Genomic DNA, 23873 nt, shown 5'->3' on the forward strand with positions numbered 1-23873 from the left:
AGAAATACATGAGAAATACCTGTAATTTTTTTAATCAATGGGCCTATCCCATGGGCCTGGAGCTGCAGCTCCATCAGCCCCTATGTTAATCCGGCCCTGGTGCTCAGCCATGGTGAAGTCCCAGAGAGAGGAAACCCACAAGATCTGAAAGAGTCTGGTAGGGTCTCCCTGCATGCTCTCCTCCTGCAGACAGTGACTGTATTGTGCAGTGCATGCTACCCAGCATATATTACTACCATACTATGTGATGGTTAGGGACACCGCGTCCATAAGGCGGCACAGGTGGCAGGCTTAGGGCACATTGGCTCTGTGGGCGCAAGATTTGCGTGACCAGCAGGAAGAAAGTGCACTGCGCTCCATCCGGCCAGTCACTCCTTATTGCGTGATGAGCGAAGCGGACCACGGTACAGGAGCATCTGTTATCTGTACCCGGTCTGACAGGAAGTGCTCTCTGAGACAGCACTTCTTGTTAGATGGGCTAGGTACAGGAAACTGGAGCCCTATACCTGTCCGCTCCACTCGCTCACACTACAAAGGGAGGTAAAGAGGCATACCAGAGGGGCTGGGGGTTAGAGACACTCAAAGTGGTTGAGAGGATGTAAGAGACAGTCAAAGAAGGGGGGATAAGAGACACACAAGGGGGTTTGCAAGAGATGTAGATGGTGTAAAACAAACAATGGGGAAAATGGGGAATACGATACACTACAGGGGGATGTAAGACACAAAAGGGGGATAAGACACACTAAAGGGGAGTTAAAAGACACACAGGTTAAGATGCATTTTTTGGGGGGGGACATCAAAATACATCTTTGCACGGGCCCTGGTTAGGGACAGCATGCAGGAGCTGCAGATGGGAGACAGTGCTGGGAAGTCCCTCTGCTAATGCCAGTACTGATGTCTACATCCATCTGACTTGGTTTGGTTTTAGAGTAGTGATGATATGGCCCTGGCGTCTCTGCTACAGCACATATTATCGCTATACTAAGCACTAAAACCCGGTACTTTGAGTCATTTGTCCACCGACAATGCAGGATATACTGCATTGATAGCTCCAGTTCGTATAGAATATTATATCTATCTAGTCCATCTGGATGCTTCAAGTGACACACAAACTCCTTCTTGGTAAATCACAAACACGCTTTATTCAGGTTCAAAAGAATATAGCAGTATATATAACACAAATGTTTCTAATTGCTGTTGTTATAATATATTCTAAGTTGTTCTACCATTATTTTATCTATTGGAAGTTGTTCTATCATTATTTTATCTATTGGAAGTTGTTCTACCATTATTTTATCTATTGAAGGAATCTCCATTTTTGGAGTCACGTGCATTTTTGGGGTCTATTTGTCTATTGTGTAATCTAATAGAATATATAGCAATTCTCCAAACAACAATATATTATTATATACATGATCTAAGTATATACATATACATACACTGTCTAAGTGTATTTTAATATTAATATATATATATATATATATAATTAAATATATATTAATTTCAAAATACATGTATGATATTAAATATATACATATATATACAAATATATATATATATATATATATATATATATATAACATAAATAAATATATAAATACGTTAAAAATGAAAAAATAAATATATATATACTTTTGTTCTAACTGTATTTTGATATTAATATACGTATATATATATATATATATTGATATCAAAATACACTTAGAACGAAATAATATATTTCCAGGCTAATCATGGCAGCATATACACATGGGTTAGCTCCTCCCCTTACAGCCAATAGGACAGGATTAAACACATTCTTATAAAGGAGGATCCAGAGATGAGTCCCTCAGTCTTTTTCCTGTCCTTACAGCCTTTAGGAAGGGAGCTCCTTAGCTCCCTTTAGAGATTAGTACTGTATATATTTTTAACTACTTTTAGGTCTCCTATAGCACTTTACAGTCATACCAGGACCTGTCCTGGGGTACCTGAGACTTATTGGAGACATCCTGGCTTGGGTCAGGGTGTCCTTCACTCCATCCTCCATCCTCCCAGCTTGGATTGCCCAGATCGCGGAGAGGACGCTCGCGCATGCGCAATGCGCTCAGAATCGTTTTTTGGCGCCAAACTGCAGTATGGGTAAGGTCGCGAGGGCCATCTTTACTATGGGCAAAACAGGAAAACTGCCGGTAAATGGCCAAAAATGCCAGGAGTAAGGTTAGTATTCAGCAGGTACTATTTAAAGAGACCTGAACTCGAAGGAGGTTGGTATGGTAAACTTGACTTTTGCAGTTTAAAGTTGTATTACCTTGGAAAGATACAAGTTAGGACTCTGGAAATTGCTGCAGGATTTTCTATCCTTTTGCCACAGGTTTGTGTATTTTATATATATTTACCCTCCTTCTGTGAAAGTTTGGGATTTTATCTGAATGAATTATTTGATATTTATTTTGTAGTAGCCCATTATGAGCTCTCCTAGTAGGAACCCCTTACCCTGTTCTGATGAAGCCAGGTGAGTAGGGGTCCATTTATTTTATTTAATACTTTGTATAGTAGTATATGCTCCATCTACTAATACGGTTCCTTGTGTCACTTTTAGTAATGGAGGACGATCTGTTTCATCTCCCCCACGTAAGAGGAGACAGAAGTCAGACCCCTGTGCAGGATGTGATGGAAAGGCGATGGAAGGCAAACATCTGTGCCTAGACTGTCTGCAGAAGATGGCCGCTCCATCAACCTTAACGCCCACTCAGTCGCCAGGTATCCGGGCTTGGATCAGACAGGAGGTGGCCCAGGGCATCTCAGAGGCCATGGAGGCAAGTAAGCGGTCCATGAAAAGGCCTAGACAGAGACAGGTCTCCTCAGAATCATCAGCCTCGGACTACCAGGATCCTGCTGAAGAATTTCAGGTTCTGGACCAGGTTTTTTCTAGTGAAGATGAGGAGGAGTTCCTTTCAGAATATCTAGATGCCAAGACGGTAGATAAACTTATCTTGAAGGTAAGAAAGACTCTTGAATTACCGGAAGAAGTGCCTAAATCTGAAAATTCTGATAAACACTTTGCGGATCTTCACTCTTCACAGAGCCATTAAAGAATTGGTCACAGCAGAATGGGAAAAACCTGATAAGAAGGTTCCGTTTCAAGATAGGCTATCCAGGCTTTACCCTTTGGAGGAGAAAACTTCCAAGAAATGGACGACACCTCCAAAGGTTGATGCTACCATCTCTAGGGTAGCCAGGAGAACAAGTCTACCATTGGATAGTTCAGCTTCCTTGCGGGAACCTATGGATAAGAAGTTGGATTCGGATCTTTCCAAGATATATTCTGCTGGTGGAACAGGATGCCATCCAGCTGTTTGTCTTACGGCAGTATCCAGAGCCATGAAAAGTTGGGTGAGAGACCTGGATACGGATGTGGAGAGAGGAATGAAGAGATCAGACCTCAGAGATGCTATCTGTGATCTTAGGATCACAAGCTGCCCTGGATATCACCAGGATCTTCTCCCGCACCATGGCTCTCTCGGTAGCAGCAAGGAGAGCTTTATGGTTGCATTATTGGGGTGCAGACGCCTCCTCCAAGGCCAATTTATGTTCCATACCTTTTGAAGGCGATCTGCTGTTTGGGAAAACCCTAGACGATTCCATTAAAAAAGCAGCTGAAGGGCGTAAGGCCTTTTTACCCCAAGAGAAAAGAACAAGGAGACCAGGCTCCTCTTGGTCAGAGAAGCGATCTCCTAGGGATCAGTATTTTCGGGATACGCGTAGCTACCGACCAGGTAGAGAATTCAGCCAAAATAATAATTGGCGTGGAGGCCAATCATATGCTGCACGTTCTTCCCGTGGTAGAAATCCTTCCTTTCGTACTGGAGGCAAGAACTTCTGACTATCGGATGGAGGTAGGTGCTCGACTTTCCCTCTTCAAGAGAGTTTGGGCACAAGACATTCAAGATACCTGGGTCAAAGATATAATTCAAGGAGGTTACAGGTTGGATTCCTCAGAAGACCCAGGGGCGACTTCTTCATACCCACAGTTCTGCCCAGGGACAAGGGCAGAAGCAGGGCTCTGGGAGACTATGTTCAGAACCTCAGGTCCCAAAGGGTCATCTTTTCAGTTCCGGAAAAGGAACGATTCCAGGGTCACTATTCACCTCTGTTCTTAGTCCAAAAAGACAAGGACAAGTGGAGACCTATATTAGACCTGCGGAGAATCAACAGGAGATTACTGGTCAGATCCTTCAAGATGGAGTCCATAAAATCCATCTCCCCAGCTATCCAAAAGGCTCATATCTATAGATCTGAAGGACGCCTACTATCACGTCCCAATAGCCAAGGAACATCATCGTTTTCTCCGATTTGCAATAGGAGAGGACCACTTTCAATTCAGAGCACTCCCATTTGGCCTGAGCACAGCACCCAGGACCTTTTCAAAGGTATTGGTTGTTCTTATAGAAAGGTTGAGGATTCAGGGAATCTCTCTGTTTCATTACCTAGACGACCTACTATTGGTAGCACCAAACGTTCAGTTGGCAGCACTACAAAGAAATATTGTGCTATCAGAACTGGATCGATTCGGCTGGTTGGTGAATCTACAGAAGAGCAGCCTTGTTCCATCCCAGAGGATTACGTTTCTGGGGGCGAATTTCGACACTCTCCGGAACTCCATCTCCCTTTCACAGGAAAGGATACGGAGGATTTTATGCTTAATACACAAGATTTTACGCCTTCGTATGATGACAGCAAGGACATACTAGAAAATTCTGGGCAGTCTGACTTCTTCTATAGGACTAGTCAGATGGGCCCAGTGGCACCTCAGAGTTCCTCAGAGGTCATTCCTGAACCAGTTCAACCGGCGGGTTATAGATTGGAATCAACCCTTGAAGATCTCTCCGTTGGTAAAGATGCACCTGGCCTGGTGGTTAAGAAAGGAGAATTTGGAAAGAGGATTCCCTATATTAGAACCCAATTGGGTCCTATTGACGACAGATTCCAGCGCTCATGGCTGGGGTGCCCACTGTCAGGACCAGATGACTCAAGGTCGATGGACCAGACAGGAGTTGGTCCTTACGGGAAATGTCTTGGAACTACGTGCCATCCACAGGGCTCTCATACACTTCAAGGGGAACTTGAAGAACAAGTGGGTACGAGTCCAGTCCGACAATCAGGCGGCAGTAGCCTATATCTCTCATCAAGGCGGAACTCACAGCCATCTGTTGATGAAGGAACTACAACCCATCATGTCTTGGTGTCAAAAGAATATTCAGGGTATTTCTGCAGTACACCTCCCAGGGATTCAGAATACCATGGCGGATTACCTGAGTCATGTGACAATAGACAAAAGCAAGTGGCATCTAAGCCCCAAAGTATTTCAGGAGCTGTCTTTAATCTGGGGAACACCACAGATAGACCTTATGGCAACTGCCCAGAACACACAGGTCGAAGCATTCTTCTCAAGACTGTTTGATCACAGAGCCAGGGGTCAGGATGCTCTATCCCAGCCTTGGAGGTTCACTCTAGCCTATGTGTTCCCTCCTATACCTCTCATATACCCGACTCTGAAGAAGATTCAGAAGGAGAAGATAGAGGTCATCGCTATCCTCCCATTCTGGCCCCGTCGGCCCTGGTTCCCTATGGCGAGATGGGTGAGTCGGGAAGCCCCGAGGGAACTACCAGACCAGGCAGATCTACTATCCCAAGGTCCACTACTACACCCAAACCCTCTGACCCTCAAGTTGAGGGCTTGGAGATTGAGCGGGAAGCTCTGATGAATGCTGGCATGCCTGACGAGGTTATCAAAACTCTCCTGAGATCACGTAAGGTATCCACTTCCTCCACATATTATAGGATTTGGCATGCCTTTGTGTGTTGGGCGCAAGAACACCAGGTGGTGATTAAACCCCTGGCCTTATCATCAGTGCTCGGTTTCCTTCAGGCTGGCCTTGATAAGGGCTTTAGCTATAACACTCTAAAGGTCCAGGTATCAGCTCTATCCGCCTTGTCAGGTACTCGATGGGCTCTAGAACCACTGGTTATACGTTTCCTGAAAGCAGCGATAAAGATCCGGCCTCCTCTCAAAGTATTTTTGCCGGCATGGGACCTACCTCTGGTCTTGAAGGCCATGACTAGGTTGCCCTTTGAACCACTTGACCAGGCTTCATTGATGGTACTTACTCGTAAAGTACTCCTTTTGGTGGCTGTTACTTCGGCACGAAGGATGTGTGAACTCCAGGCGTTATCCTGCGAGACCCCATTCACAAGGATACTTCAGGATCGGTTGGTCCTCAGACCAGTCCTGGAATTTCTGCCTAAAGTGGTATCCATGTTCCACTTGAACCAGGAGATTGTGCTGCCCTCCTTCTATCCGAATCCCTCTTCTCCTGAAGAAGAAATTTGGCACACTTTGGATCTGGTTCGAGCATTGTCTCTCTATCTGTAGAAGACCAGCCCCTTCCGGAAGTCTTCCAGACTTTTTGTATTGCCTATTGGACACAGGTGGGGTGAAGCTGCCTCTACCTCTACATTGAGACAATGGGTGGTATCGGTCATCTCAAGTTCTTATAAGTACTTATCGCTGCCGGTTCCTACTGGTATCAGAGCTCACTCTACCCGGGCTATCGCTGCATCTTAGGCTTCTGTGGCTAATGCTTCTCCAGATGATATTTGTAAAGCAGGCACGTGGTCTTCAATGAACACTTTCATCCAACATTACAAGCTGGATGTTAAAGCTACAGTGGACTCTCATTTTGGTCATCATGTCCTTAATTCAGTTCACTCCTCTCGACACTCGTAATTTGTATTTGTTATTGGCTTCATTAATTTTTTTTTTTTGCATCCATTATGTCTCTTGTTTCCCTCCCTGTGAGCTTGGCTAGTCCCATGTGTATATGCTGCCATGATTAGCCTGGAAAACGGAAAATTTCTTCATACTTACCGTAATTTTCTTTTCCTGGCTATTATTCATGGCAGCATATACAGCCCGCCCAGGGCCGGATTAACATAGGGGCTGATGGAGCTGCAGCTCCAGGCCCAGGCCCATGGAATAGGCCCATTGTAAAAAAAAAAAAAAATTTTTTTTTTTACATTTTTTTTTTTTTTTTACATTTTTTTATTTTTGCGTGCATAAGTTTTACAGACATGCAGGTAATGCCACAATAGCAGGTACCGACAACTTGCATCTAACATATATATGGTATAAGTTGAATCAGCAAATTTTTTTGAGTAAAACATTCAGGCTTAAAGAAAGGCAAAACTTTTGGCTTGTCAGCAGGTAGGCAATATCAAGTTAGAAGACAGTAATATAAGCCAACAATAGGATTAAATCTGCAGCGTGTATACTAGCATAGTAATAAGGCAGCGGCATGGAAATTTGCACTTTACTATTCAAAAACAGGCTTAGACTTTTCGGCATGTCACATAGTGTAGGAAGCATTTTGCAAGAGTAGTGAGGCATGCGCGTGTGCAAGTATGAATGAGTAGGTTTGAAGTATGGAGCCATCTAATATGGAACCGCATGGGGCTGCACACGGGTAATAGTGAGGTAGTAAGATTGGCATAATATGTGCAATGGAATTACTTTGTGTGAAACAATAAAGGTTGCAGTGTGGTACTCAAACATTGGGAGTAATGTAGGTTAGGAGATTGAGATTAGTGTGGCACGCAGATCCATATACTGCACAATATGGAGCTTACGTTCGCTGGGAGTAAGTTCAAGTTTTTCAACCTACACCTGATGTAGGGAGGGTATTGCTGGTGTGGTGTCTGGTGCTTGGTTCTCCGGTGTTAGCACCCCACCAGCCCCAGTTCCCGGTGCTTGCCTGCAAACCTGTTTCGGCCGTTCCATGGCAGGGTGTTGCTAATGCTCAGGGTCCCCTTTACATTTTGTTTTTTACAGACTACTCTTAGGTTTCCCACCTGATTGATATTTTAAGGCAAAGCTGGTATTGGAGGATGCCTGGCCGTGATGGTACTGCAGTAATACCAGCAATACAAATGCAAATATTTTTCTCCGTATAAACGGAGATTACTCTGCAATACCAGCACCGGCCAGTAGGGGTCACTGTGTGTGGAGAGAGGCAGGGATAGGAAGTTACAGCATCTCCCTGCCTCTCTCTACTCACTGATCCGCGGGGGAGCAGATACACAGCACAGAGAGTCCAGACAGCAGCTCCCAGTCTTCAGAGACAGCTCAGCTCAGGTATGTGAAGGATGGGGGGAAAGGCAGCAGGGAGACATGTGGACACATGTCTCTCAGTGTACCCATGTCTCTCAGTGTCCCCATGACTCCCAGACAGTGTCTCAGTGTCCCCATGTCTCCCAGTGTCCCTATGTCTCCCAGCCAGTGTCTCAGTGTCCCCATGTCTCCCAGTGTCTATGTCCCCATGTCTCTGTGTCCTTAGTGTCCCCATGTCTCCCAGTGTCCCCAAATGTCTCAGTGTCCTCATGTCTATGTCCACAAGTGCCCCATGTCTCCCAGTGTCTGTGTCCCCATGTCTCTATGTCCTTAGTGTCCCCATGTCTCTCAGTGTCCCCTTGTCTCTGTGTCCCCATGTCTCTGTGTCCCCATCCATGTCTCTGTGTCCCCATGTCTCTCAATGTCCCCATGACTCCCAGCTAGTTTCTGTGTCCCCATGTCTCTTTGTTCCCATGTCTCTCAATGTCCCCATGTCTCTGTGTCCCCATGACTCCCAGCTAGTGTCTGTGTTCCCATGTCTCCCAGTGTCCCTATGTCTCCCAGCCAGTGTCCCTAGTGTCTCAGTGTCCCCATGTCTGTGTCCCTAGTGTCTGTCTCCTCATTTCTCCCAGTGTCCCCAAATGTCTGTGTCCTCATGTCCCCCAGTGTCCCCATGCCTGTATTCACAAGTGCCCCCATGTCTCTGTGTCCCCATGTCTCTCAATGTCCCCATGTCTCTGTGTCCCCATGACTCCCAGCTAGTGTCTGTGTCCCCATGTCTCCCAGTGTCCCTATGTCTCCCAGCCAGTGTCCCTAGTGTCTCAGTGTCCCCATGTCTCCCAGTGTCTGTGTCCCCATGTCTCTGTGTCCTTAGTGTCCCCAAATGTCTCAATGTCCCCATGCCTCCCAGTGTCCCCATGTCTCTCAGTGTCCCCAAGTGTCTGTGTACCCATGCCTCCCAGCCAGTGTCCCTAGTGTCTGTGTCCCCATGTCTCCTAGTGTCTGTGTCCCTATGTCTGTCTCCTCATTTCTACCAGTGTCCCCAAATGTCTGTGTCCTCATGTCTCTCAGTGTCCCCATGTCTCTCAGTGTCCCCTAGTATCCTAGTGACACGGGACACACTGAGACATGGGGACACTGGGAGAAATGGGGACACAGACACTTGGAGACTAGGGGACTGGGCCACATGGGGACATTGACACTGTGATACATAGGGACACTGATGCCAGGCTGGCCTTCCAATTCTTTGGACAGACATGCCCCCTTTTTGGGCATGTTCACCCCTTTTAGCAGTTCTGGTCACGTGATTCGTGTCAGTGGTGCACCCTTTTACCCCGCCCATGGACACTGCTGTTATGGGGTATGGATTTACTTGAAAGATGAAAGCATTAATTAGATATAGAGATTAGCATAGAGTATGTGTTTTCTTAAAGCTGCATCCTTTGAGTTTCCCTCCAACACCAACTCCATCAGATACATGACTCTTGGGAGGTATGACTGTTTTAGTGTTTTTGGTCGATAAGTTTCTGTAATTAGGCCCCATCATAATTGTCAGCACCAGGCCCACTGGGCTCTTAATCTGGCCCTGGGCCCGCCCTTAGGGATATAGTTCTTCTGTAAGAGCTTGGGAACTGACTGAGGGACTCATCTCTGGATCCTCCTTTATAAGAATTTGTTTAATCCTGTCCTATTGGCTGTAAGGGGAGGAGCTAACCCATGTGTATATGCTGCCATGAATAATAGCCAGGAAAAGAAAATTACGGTAAGTATGAAGAAATTTTCTGTTATATATATATATATATATATAGGAAACATGGGGGGATGGTTGCACTCACCTAAACATATATAAATACAAATAATTTTTTTTTAAAATATATATATACGCATTTTTTATATATATATATATTTTTTTTTATTATTTTTTTGCGGGACCTGCCTGATAACCCAGGCAGAGAGTCCAGAGAATTTAATTTGCTAGCACTATATTTAACCCTGTAACTTTCCAATACATCATAAAACCTGTACATGGGGGGTAGTGTTTTACCCGGGAGACTTCGCTGAACACAAATATTAGTGTTTCAAAACAGTAAAATGTATTACAACGATTATATCATCAGTGAAAGTGAAGTATTTTGCATTTTTCACACACAAACAGCACTTACACTGACAATATAATTGTTGTGATACGTTTTGAAACACTAATATTTCTGTTCAGCGAAGTCTCCTGAGTATAACAGTACCACTCGTGTTTGTGACTAAGTGGCTACTAGAAAAGACTGGACATACCCCATTTGCAATACATTGGGTTGTCTACTATTGCAAATGGTATGACATCATGGGGGTAATTCTCATTCCTGGGCTACCATACGGTCTCAAAGGCAACGTAACCAATCTGGCGAATTTCAATGTGAAAAAAAAAAGAAAAATGTAACATGCTATATTTGACCCTGTAACTTCCCAAAACACCATAAAACCTGTACATAGGGGGTACTGTTTTACACGTGAGATATGACTGAATACAAAGATGTGTATTTTTTTGCTAACGGTATTATGAATATTCACAGTTAAAATGTCACGCAGAACTAAAAAAAAAAATAACATTTCTTAATTTCTCACTTTTTAAAAAATATTTTATTCATATTAAATTATGTTTCATAGCTAAATATTCAATGTTAAATGAAAGCCCTGTTTCTCCTGAATAAAATAATATATAATAAGTGTGGGTGCACATAATATAAAAGAGGTGAATTACGGTTGAACAGACATATAGCGCAAATTCCAAGTTTTGTTTACATTTTATTTTGATCAAACCGTGTACATTTGGCTCAGTCCTTAAGGGGTTAAAACAGGTAATTCAATTACAAGTACACCAGACAACAGTATATATAAAATATCAAACGCTAATTAATAGAAGAACAGGTACAGGTAATTCCTGTTAATCCAAATTACATACCCCACTCTGTCTCCCTAATTAGGTACAGAGGATATGTCTGCACTACAGGGGGTAAAACATCAATCATTGTCTCAGACTCATTTACTGTGACACAATGTATTCCTGCAGAGTCTGCTTTACCTTTAAAACTATGCTTTGTACAAGCTTGTCACAAAAGGGTTAGTGTAGGGTAAGGGTTAATTCTAGGTTAGGGTTAATGCCGAGGTAAGGCTGGGGTAGAGTTAGTTTAATCATAGCATCATGGTAGGGATGGTATATTGTTAGAGTTAGCTACCAGAAGTTAATACGTGATCTTTAGTTGCACTTGATGTAAAAATTATTATACGCAAAACTGTGAAACGATATAAGGTGTTTTTTTTTTTTGTTTTTTTTGGTTTATCCGAACTGATCCATCTGAGAAAATGTTTGGTTCAGATGACAAGATTTGGTTTATCCGAACTGATCCATCTGAGAAAATGTTTGGTTCAGATGACAAGATTTGAATCCACACGGCGTTTCGGTTCAGACTAAATTTGTCCATGCGATCCTATCAGATAAAACCATCTGGATGAACCAAAATGGTGCAGAAATGTATCTATAACTGTACCGCAATACAAAAAAATAAAATTAAATAATCAGTTTCTTCTCCATTCCCTCCATCTTTCTTGAACTTGGAGTCATGATACAAACAAAATGGCTCATCCGTTGCCATTTTTGTTTGTTTTCTATTGAAATCTGCACTTTTTGTAAAATGAAAAAAAGAGGACACACTCTTCACACATAAAACATTCCAGCAAACAAAAGTGCTTTTGGGGTCCGGAGTGTGCCTCTAGGATTAATTTCATTACTTTACTGTATGCAATAAATGAACGTACGGAACTATGATGCATGTTACACTCCTTGGTGTATTACATAACTTTAATGATGAGATTAATCTAACATTAAAGGAACACTCACTCCAAAAATGGGAGAGGGAAAAAAAAATCACTATTCATGTAAAACATGAAACTTTCGCACATTTTTTGCAGCATGTTGTCATTTCGGGTATATTTAAAAGGTGCAGTTCTTATGACTGCAGAAAATGTAAGCCCTCCCCTTCATCTCCCGAAGAGATTTTCTTATCGAGATGCCTCTGAATCTGTCCCTCCGTGTGCATTGCAAACGCAGTTCTCATAGAAATCAGCAATTTTATAAACTATAATTACAACAGGATACTTCTCACCTATCAAGCATTTCAGCAAGCTGAAGTACTTTATGGGTGTGAAGTGGTCCTTTAACCCCTTAAGGACACATGACATGTGTGACATGTCATGATTTCCTTTTATTCCAGAAGTTTGGTCCTTAAGGGGTAAACTATGTTTGCGTGGTTCCTGACTTTTGACTCACCCTATTTTGAATTAATACTGTAACTAATCATTCATATGTCTCAAGGTTATGTGTAGCCCCCTGTATCATGACGCCAGAGTGTGGGCTCTTATTGTCCCACCTGCTCTGCTAATGCTTGAAGTTTCTATTTATACCTCTGCACACACACTTTGTGATTGCTTTTTCATCAAGCCAGTTACAGAAATATGTCTCTCAATGTGATATTTCCTTCAACAATGAAGTTAGTGACTCACCTCCATCAGAAACTGCTAGCATCTGAAAAAGAGAAAGCATTGGGATCAGGAAGGATAAAACGATTCATACATTCACCAGTATCAGACATTAATATTCTTGCTTTTCTGTCTCTGTTACAGTATACAATTGAGCATTACAATTCTGCCATTCAGACAATGGAAAACAATTCTAACTTGCAACCATAATCAACTCTACATAATAATCTAATTTAAATAAAGGAATGCGCTTTTTTTTTATTTTTTTAATGGGTTGAGCCAACAGCCAGTGCAATTTATCAGAATTTAATGATTTGAACTTACCTGTTTAATGACTACTGGCTATAATAGCAAATTGGATATATTTGTAATATTAAAGGGACACTATAGTCACCAAAACAAATTTAGCTTAATAGAGCACTATAGGGTCAACAACACAAATGTGTATTCCTGACCCTATAGTGTTAAACTAACTAAATAGGTGTCCGGCTCCCCTTATTACCCTTAAACATGCATTTTATTCACCTTTATTCTAGCGTCGTGCAGGTCCGCCGGTACTGGTCCTGCCCTCTGTCCGCCTCCTTGACTGACATCATCAGACTTGATGACTTCCCATAGGAAAGCATTGGATTAGCTGAGATCTTAAATTCTGATGATCTCAGCCAAGGAGGCGTGCCAGGGGGCAAACCCAAACTTTGCCCTGGCCAATCAGCTTCTCCTCATAGAGATGCATTGAATCAATGCATCTCTATGGGAAAAGTTCTGCATCTCCATGCGGAGCAACTGACCCAGGAAGCACCTATAGTGGTTGTCTGAGGAGTGGCCACTAGAGGTGTTCCTAGGTTGTCACTTGTAGTTGTTCTGGTGCCTACGGTGTCCCTGCTCAGAAATTTAAACTTTACAAACAGGAGGCTCTTGCAGGGTCTAGCAAGCTATTAACAGAGCAGGAAATAAGACATTTTAAATTCAACATAATTTACAGTAAAGGAAGTATAAACATTAGATGACTCTTTGCTGGAAGTGTTTAGGAAGGCTGTGTAAGTCGCATGCAGGCAGGTGTATCTAAGACTGCATAAACAAATTGATTTAACTTCTAAATGGCAGAGAATTAAGACTGGAGGGGCATAGCCAATACACCAAAACTGCTGAATTAAGCTAAAGTTGTTTGATGACTCTAGAGTCCCTTTAAAAATAAATTTTACATAACACTACTGAACTCTTATACAAACCCATGATTTGAAAAAGGCCCAAGGCAGCCACAATATACATCTAATTTATCTACTGTGCAATAGACAGCTGCGACTGCAGTGGCACTCTAAACTGTCTTTATATATTCCCAGCAATAAGCCCCTACTGTGTACAGAGGCTGGGTTTCATATTGAGTATACAGCCTCAATGCTAGAAATATAACATCAAAATCACACAGAAGTAAGAGTCTATGGGTTGTATGGACCAGCAGTAGACTTGCTATATGTCACATATGTAGTTAATCAATATTATGGCTATTTTGGCCTAAATTTGAAATTCACGTTGCCACCGCAAAAGAGATGTGTGGGCTGGATTGTGGCTAGAATGGGTCTATAGGTGTTTGCAGTCAGTATTATGATTTATAAACCTCTCGAAAGAGTTGATTTTTCAGGAAGGGCTTGGGCAGGGATTAAGAGAATCGTCAGTGTACATAGTAATAATAGTCTGACCTGTAAGAGGGAGCAGAACTAAGGAGGGATTGTTAGGTTAGACACACAATTTAAAATATTATTCTTGACTATAAGGGGGTTTTGTGTAGAGACTCAGCATTGGACAATGTGGTCCACTGTACAAATTGTAGTTGAGTCGAATATTTTGCATGGAAGTTGATAACAGTATGGTTATATTTACAGTAAGTGCAGCCTTACACATGTCCTGGACTGCACGGATACCTCTCAGCATTGGAAGGTATGAAATTGTGTGGTTGGGCGGACCATGATTGGGGACATTGCCAGTGATGGCCCGAAACTGAACTGGGTGGAGCACTGTGAAAAGGCATGTCATTCTGGCCTCAAGGAAGCCATGTTGACTGACAGCCTATCCCTTAGCCTACTGGACCATGCTGGCAGACCAGGAAACAAGTACGAGATGCCAGACACCGAAACATTGACAGTGGGGAGGCCTGTGCCCAGGATTAGTGGGCATTGCCCTCCCAGGCAGCAGCTGCATTTTGAACCTGCTGTCCTCAATAGGAACACTACAGCATCAGGAATACAAAAATGTAATCCTAACACTATAGTGTTCCCTAACCTATGTAGGTGTCCCCTTCTTGCATGGGTTTAAAAGATAATCTCCATGTACCTTACATGCTGCAGCACGCTGGTGTCAGTGTGGCCACTATGTCTCTATGAGAGCATCTCAGACTGATGATCTAAGACAACCCAATGCTTCTAAATAGAGAAGCATTGAGAGGCTGGTGTGCATGCACTGCAAAATGCCATGCAGTGCCAATCAAATGCTCTCTAAGAGTAATATGAGGCATAACCAAGTTTAACTTGTTTATAGTCATGGAAGCCACTAGTGGCATGTTAAACTTGCAATGAAAACATTGCTACTTCTGCAAAACTGCAATGTTTTCAGTTGCAAAATTGAAATGACAGGGGCATGTGCTTATAGAGTCCCTTTAATTCAGCCCTTTTCCCATTATAGTGATATGCTGGGAAAGGAGCTTAGTATATATAGGCAGTGTGATCCTCATCCCTAGCTCCTCGCTCAGCATATAACAGTTGTCATAAGTGTAGTTGTCTATATTTGGGGCAGGCTAAGGTTCTGCAAGACCTAGTGTTGCACTGAGATTATGGACCCCTGCATTGCACAGCATCAGTCACACCATGTTCTAAGGTTTATATCCCACCTACTGTCACTACAGGACTTAAAAGGCACAATCTTCCCAGTGAAACAAAAGGCAGATCATGTTAATATAGAGTATATATTACTACAATAGTAACACCTTCCATAGAAGTGGATAGATGAGGAATGTTTTTTTTTTTCAAATTTTATATACTTTTTTTTTCAATGATTAGAATAAACATGTTCATTTGGAAATTCCAGTTTGTATATAGTTTGATTACTGTGCAAAGTAACCTATCACAGAATATCCATTCAGGTGAAGAAATACAAATACATTAACAAACATGGCTCTAGAGATAAGATGAAGTAATTTAAATAGCTAATATAAATAATGGTTATTATCATTTTCACTTAATGGGCCCGATATGAGAATTTATAGGCTATTATGAGCCAGAGGAGTGGGTGAAGACCTCTGTTCGCACCTTACAGGAATTATCTCTAAGGCAATGAACAATGCGTGACAGAATGGTTACTATAAATAGAATGAAGCGTGCGTGACAAGTTCATTATGTTCTGGCAGCAGATCAGATCAGATCAGAACAGACAGGGCTTGTGACTGCATTGTACCCACTGCCCAACTTACAAATTCTTGACCTAGTTGAAAAAAATAATATTTCATTGCTTTGTCAAAAAATTTATTTTGATTTATATTAGATGTACCACTTGTAAAAGTGACTCTCTCAAGCAGTGTATTATTCTGATGATGATTGAAGTCAACTGGATGGCTTTAAATTCCAAGTTTGTTGAAAATATCAGGCCTGGTACATATACCATGTAACCACGGTGAAGACTTTTGGTCTATTGTGATGATTTTCAGACTCTTCTCATATTACTCATTCACCTCCTGCCTACCTTGCAAAGACCAAACCAAAACAACAAAAGCTTTAACAAATCAAACATACTTTGTGCTATTACTGTAGTTGCACTAAAAAAGACAATTAAGGGACCTCTTTCATTTTTAACTCTCAACAAAAAAAGTGATTATATTTTCCCAAAATGGATGAATTTTGTGTAGATCAGGCTGAAGTCAACATTAAAGTGTAACAAGCAATCACTGAGAATTGGCAAAGCTAGTGGGGATCTTGGGACCCAACCTTTTCGGTGACATTACTGGCAGGGGTCAAGTCCTAAAAGCTAAACATTGGAACTCCTCCCTTTCCCATCTGTTGGAAGAAGTCATAGCATAATGCTCTTAGTCCTCCACCCTTACATTCAAATGTTGTTAAAGTGTGTAAATGTGTATCTTAGGGTGTTCTATCAACATATATACTAGTGCTGTGAGGGTCCAAAGTGCAGACTAGACTAGTCACTAGGTCAATCCTTGTAATTCTGGAACCCTAAGCAAACAATGATTTTACACTGTACTCTCTTTGCATATGTTCTTTCTATACATGTTCCTGCCCAAATATGAAGGAATAAAGGAACATATAAATGCAAAACGTAGTTTTATGGAAATTTTATGGAAATCGTAAATATTTTTCCTAGTTCATTCTTGTCTATTAAACACCTATCATTGATTATGTTCTACAGGGCAGAGCCCTCCATCTCCTACAGTTGTGTTGTGGCTAAAACAGCCTCCTAGCAAGCCCTTAGCACAATGCGAGAGTGTTTAATGATGTGCTCGCGCAGTGCTGGCTCTTGATGGCAGGGCAGGATGCAAAAAATAGGGAATGTACCATCTAAATTGGAACTGTTGGGAGACCTGCAAACGTTAGGAGCCAATTATCAGAAAGGAATGTGAGCATCTCTATGAATGTTAATTCCAGTGTTCGGACCTTAGAACATTTCCTGACTTATTGCAACCAATCACTGATAATAATAATATGCTTATTGATTCTGACAATCCTTTGTAATATGGCCTCCACCTGACAACGACAAAACTTTTTGCTGCAAAGTATCAGATAGATAATAATGACTAAAGAATTAACATAGAAATGACGTCAGTAATGGGCATCCTAAAGATGCCACAAAACGGACAACTAGGGGCAGAGGGGAACAAAGAGAGGCAGATGAAATGACAGAGGCAGCAGAGGCCTCAAGAGCATATCTAGAACCAATGGGATTACAAGGTGAGGCAGAGAAGCCACAGTAGGCCACAAGAGGTCACGTAATATTTGGGACTGAAAGGGATCAAAAAGAGATACTGATGGAAACAATTGAATTGAAATTGTAAGATTGGCAGATGTATATTTAAAACAAACTTTATTCCTAATATACTTAAAATGTAAATCTGGGCCGACCAGCTACCGGACCAGACGTGTACATGCGGAGCTCTGTTCAAACATGGCCTAAAAGAGCTATTCAGCTCCTAATCAGAGACCAAAACCACACTATCCCACCCCCCCCCCTCCCCCGAGACCAAATGGGGCGTAAGAATAAAAAATTCCGCCCGCCGGAGACGTCTAAATTAGCCGACATTCGGCTCTCGCTTGAAAGGCCTGCACCACTGGCTCAGACATAAAATGGCGCACAGCGAGGAGGAGGCCTCAGTGAGCTCCCACGATGACAGGGAGAGCCTTACCTCACCTGCAGCGGAGGCCCACTATCGAGACTCTGAGTCAGAGGAGGACTCATCCCCAGTGACAAAGAGGGACATCAGAGATGTCCTGATGGAAATGAGGGAGGTTTGGAGGGTCGACCTCCAAGAAACTCTCAAGGAGATGGGGGCCCTCCAGCAAAGAGTCACCGCACTGGAAGCCAAAGAAGGCAACAGGGAACATACCCAGCAGACCACTCAAGCCCAAATGATGGAAATCTTCCAACAGGTCCAAAGGCTGAACCGGACCGTTACGACACTGGAAGCAAGGCATAGGAAGAGGAATGAAACAAAAAAATAAAGTATATACACTAAGAGAAAACACGTATACTGAGGTAGTTCCAGGTGAACTTCACAACCACCTGTGGAAATATGTTACAAAGAGACAAAAGTGGAGACCACCCAGAATACGTATAATGAATGAAATACAAAGGGACAACCTGATAAGGATCCAATTCCCTAGAATGGGATCTGTGTGAAAATGAGAAACACTTTCATAGCGTAAAAAAGTAAATATAAATGGTGTTTAAAGTGAGATTAGAAATGCACTCACAAACAAACGATTATTCAGGCCTTTCACCCTCTCAGGGGTAATAAGATGAGCACAGAGGTCCTCCAGCACGATATATGTGGATATAAAAATGCAATAATAGTGAAGAATGTTTGGAAATATATAAATTCACATTTATTCATTGCACTTACAAATTTTCAGCATAAAAAAGGCATCTCTCCATAAACATATGGAACTCCTGGTGATGGTAATCGAGTATCCACAGTCCAGAGTCAGGAAGAAGATACAGCATACAAATAAAATAGAATAAAAACAATAGTACATAAGTAAATGAGAAGTGTAGTGATGTCCAACGCGTTTCGTCCTATTAAATGACGGACTTCTTCAGGCATCCCTGAAGAAGTCCGTCATTTAATAGGACGAAACGCGTTGGACATCACTACACTTCTCATTTACTTATGTACTATTGTTTTTATTCTATTTTATTTGTATGCTGTATCTTCTTCCTGACTCTGGACTGTGGATACTCGATTACCATCACCAGGAGTTCCATATGTTTATGGAGAGATGCCTTTTTTATGCTGAAAATTTGTAAGTGCAATGAATAAATGTGAATTTATATATTTCCAAACATTCTTCACTATTATTGCATTTTTATATCCACATATATCGTGCTGGAGGACCTCTGTGCTCATCTTATTACCCCTGAGAGGGTGAAAGGCCTGAATAATCGTTTGTTTGTGAGTGCATTTCTAATCTCACTTTAAACACCATTTATATTTACTTTTTTACGCTATGAAAGTGTTTCTCATTTTCACACAGATCCCATTCTAGGGAATTGGATCCTTATCAGGTTGTCCCTTTGTATTTCATTCATTATACGTATTCTGGGTGGTCTCCACTTTTGTCTCATAGGAAGAGGAATGTCCGCCTCCGAAGCATCCCGGAATGCATCGGCGGGGATGACCTGCTGCCCCATATACAGAGGCTACTTACCACCATAGGTGTGCACACCCTAATCCCCGCGGCACGCCTATGGTGTGAGACCGGCAGGGGAGATCTCAGGATCCCCTCTGTCGGCTCATGCAGAGCCGGCGCTATCTGAGCGCCGGCTCTGCTCTAAGCCTCCCCTCACTGACCCACAGGCAGTGAGGGAGGCAGGAGAGGACCCGGGGAGCTCAGCCAGCAGCTCCGCCGGGCTCCTCTCGCGAGATCTGAGCGTTGCCGTGGCGTGACACAGCACCCTCTCACACACAGCACACAAACAGTACCCTCACAAACACACACACACAGCACTATCACACACACAGCACACTAACAGGACCCCAACAAACACACACACAAACACCCTCACACACACAGCACACAAACAGCACCCTCACACACAGCACCCTTACACACACACACAAACAGCACCCTTACACGCCTATGCTTACCACAATGGGTATCAAAGACAGAAGAGAACCAGGGACACTACTCTCTGCATTCCGGATCTGGAAGGCTGCAGCTGCCCCAAACAACGCTCCTAGGTTCATTATAGTCGTGATGTGGCAGTCCGTACCGCCATTTTAGCACGCTCCAGAGACTTAACCAATATCCAATTTGAGGGTCATACAGTGGCTATCTATGGAGACATCCCTTTTGCAGCGCTTGTGGTCCGGAGGCAGCTTGCACCAATTGCTAAACAGCTCCGTTACTGCTGGGGGGCAGACGGCTCACAGGTCCAAAGAGGGGACCAGACACACACCCTGACCTCTGCGGACGACCAAGCAGCATTCTTCCAGAAGCTGAACCTGCTCACTGGGGACATGATTCGGCACAGAGGACAAAACAGGCCCACAAAAGCGGACTAGCACCAACAAGGCCAAAATGAAGCCCAAACTGTAGCTAACACGTACACAAATACGGCTAAATCAGCCTCTACCCTCCCCTAACACCCGCTCTTCAGCACCTCCATCCCTCGAACATCACCCTGAAAGGTCCCACACATCCAACACCATAGACACATCATCCCATAAGCACACACCAAATGTATACTACGTAGGTCAAGTTATACTTTGTTCTGTTTCACGTTGTTTGTTTTAATCTGTTAAAATGTTCAGTGGTGGCAACATGCCTCTTGAACACCATTTACTGCCTACACACAGGGTCGGGTCCCAGGGCCTATTGCCTATAGCTGGGGCACTCTGTGCCATTAATAAAAGCTGTCTGTGCACACATGAAAACCAGGCGACACAGTACACAGTTATTGGCAGACCTGCAAAAAACCATCCTTGCGGATTTTACAGCGCTACGAGGTGACTTACAAGGTCTGACAGGCCCCATTGACAAGGTCTGACAGGCCCCACTCTCAAGCTAACGCCCAGAGCATTTCCATGCTCCAGCAGGCCATGCACGACCTGCAGCTGCAGACCCAGCAGTATGAAGGCCGCTTCGCGGCTCAAGAGGACTCCAGGCGGAAACACAATCTAAAGGTTAGAGGGGTCCCAGAAGCAGTGCTAGAGGCTGAGCTGCCACACGTCATGGGGTGCCTGTTATCAGCCATATTGCCACCCAGGCAAGCCAAAGCAATTACTCCTGAAAACCTCTTTCGAGTCCCCAAACCTGTAAGAGCACCACAAGGGACGTCATAGTCACCTTCCGCAATGGAAAAGACAAAGAAGCAGTCCTCACTGCCCAACAAGGAAAAACACCTCTCCACTTCGATATCATGGAGCTGACCTTCTTTGCTGATTTGTCCAATGGCACTCTAGCTTGGCACGTGTCACTCCGACCACTCATCTCCCTGCTTCAAAGACACAAGATTAGTTACAGCTGGCGGCTCTCCCGAATGCTAATAGTACAACAGGGAACGGACTCACACCAAATCTAGGATATCCAAGATGCTGCAGCCCTGTTGCGGACTCTGGGCCTACCACAGGAGTTACTCTCCCAGGGGGGCGACCCAACCCAACCTCTCCAACATGCACCTGGGATCTGGCAAGGATCACTCCGTTCTTCCCCCAAGGCTCAACGCCGGTCTCCTACGCAGCGGTCACCACTTAACCCCTTAAGGACCAAACTTCTGGAATAAAAGGGAATCATGACATGTCACACATGTCCTGTGTCCTTAAGGGGTTAAACAGTGACTATGGAGACCCACACGGTTCTCTAACGTGTCCCAGTGCACACCTTTTAGTTAGGGTGCTTAACCTCAGTTTGTAGGTCTGACCAAAGCAGGACAATTCAGTCACCCTGCAAGGAGTTGTCCGGCTTGTATCAGTTGCCGCTAATGTTCATTATGCCCTACCCAAGTTCTTTTAATATATGGGATCTACTTTGTCCTCAGGGTGAAAACCTTAACCTTCCACCTGTCAGTTAAGAGGGAGCAGTGCAAAGCCACCAGTACCAGTAGTTTCACCCCTTTATAGCTTGACCAGCATGAAATCCAGCGGTTTAATAAATATATAAGTTATCCTTAGTTTGACATGGGATGCAATACATAAGATGCGCAAACTTAAGCTTGTTTCTTAACTCAAATAAGTTGCATATCGTCAACATGTCCCACTTTGACACATTTATCTGCCTAGCTACTCATCTGACATTGATCATCCTGTATGCAGAAACTAGTGAATTAGCCTGACTTCAATGTAACGCAAAAAAATGTGCAGTATTTTCACAGTCCTAGACATGCCCAGAGACACAACAGGTTTGCCATCATTGGGAATAGGCTGAACCCTGATGATTCTTGAACTGCTGAGCCCTCATAACCCAACACTTGGGCGCCCAGGCAACCAGAAGCCCTATCCACCCATGTATAGATTGATAATCTTTTACCGAAAGTGGTCCTCATGTCGCTCAACTGTTTTTCTTTATTTTTGTCACGTTGTGTTAAACATTTGTTTCCCCCCCTTGCCAGGGTCATAGAGCGTTTTATTACTGAGATACACAGTTCCAGTGGGAACAAGCATGGAATTATTTGTTGTAGCTATTCCTATAATTAATTACTAGCAAACCAGGGTGTTTAGTACATTATAGACCTTTGTTATGCCTCAAACGCCATACCTCAGCATAGACATACACCCTGACTACTCATCCATGTTAATAACTCTGGTATTGTTAGTTAATGCCCTTACAGCCTATTATCTCTTTAAGGTTTACTGACATGCCTTTTCTTGTGCTCTCTTGTCCATTTACAAAAATACCTTGATTGCCTCACTGTTACGACTATGATATGTGTTTTTTATTTTTTGATCTTGCTTCTGCCGTTGGGGCAACGCAAGACTGTTTCTTATTTACGCACAACAAAAATAAAGAATATTAACCCCTTCAGGACGGAGTCAATAGTACACGTTCTGATCAAAACAAGACGTAAACAAAAACTAGAATTTGCGCTACATGTCTGTTCAACCGTAGTTCCCCTCTTTCATATTAAGTGCACCCACACTTATTATATATCATTTTGTTCAGGAGAAACAGGGCTTTCATTTCATATCAAATATTTATATATCAAACATAATTTATTATGAATAAAATAAAAAAAACTATGAGAAATTTTAAAAACTTTTTAAAATTTGTAGTTCCGCCTCACATTTTAGCTGTAAATGTCATAATACTGTTAGGTTTTACTGCAAAAAAAATGCACATATTTGTAATCAGCGATGTCTCACGAGTACAACAGTACCCCCCATTAACAGGTTTTATGGTGTTTTGGAAAGTTACAGGGTCAAATATAGAACGTTCCATTTTCAAATTGAAATTTGCCAGATTAGTAATGTAACCTTTGAGACGGTGTGGTAGCCCAGGAATGAGAATTACCCCCATAATGGCATACCATTTGAAAAAGTAGACAACCCAAGGTATTGAACGTGGGGTATGTTTAGTCTTTTTTAGTGGCCTCTTAGTCACAAACACTGGCCAAGGTTAGCGTTCATATTTGTTTTTGTGTGAAAAAAGCAAAAAACTAATATTTGGCCAGTGTTTGTGACTAAGTGGCTACTAAAAATCACTGGACATACCCCATTTGCAATACCTTGGGTTGTCTAGTTTTGCAAATAATATGCCATCATGGGGGTAATTCTTATTCCTGGGCTACCGTACGGTCTCAAAGGCAACATAACTAATCTGGCAAATTTCAATGTCAAAAAAATGAAATGCAAGCCTTATATGTGACTCTCTAACTTTCCAAAACACCATAAAACCTGTACATGGGGGGTACTGTTATTCTCGGGAGACTTCAATAAACACAAATATTAGTGTTTTAAAACAGTAAAACATATTACAACAATAATATAGTC

General features: G+C 42.9%; 1 protein-coding gene across 1 annotated transcript in view; it reads right to left on the minus strand.

The window, feature by feature from the left end:
• The window catches only part of RGS14 (regulator of G protein signaling 14), a 124431-nt gene that overhangs the window by 84669 nt on the left and 15889 nt on the right, over nt 1–23873 (minus strand). Inside the window, exon 2 of the mRNA XM_063445210.1 lies at nt 12698–12719. Coding sequence (XP_063301280.1) covers nt 12698–12719 — 22 coding nt within the window. The remainder of the gene's footprint in view (nt 1–12697; nt 12720–23873) is intronic.

Source organism: Pelobates fuscus, chromosome 3, assembly GCF_036172605.1.
Source record: "Pelobates fuscus isolate aPelFus1 chromosome 3, aPelFus1.pri, whole genome shotgun sequence".
Taxonomy (NCBI): Eukaryota; Metazoa; Chordata; class Amphibia; order Anura; family Pelobatidae; genus Pelobates; species Pelobates fuscus.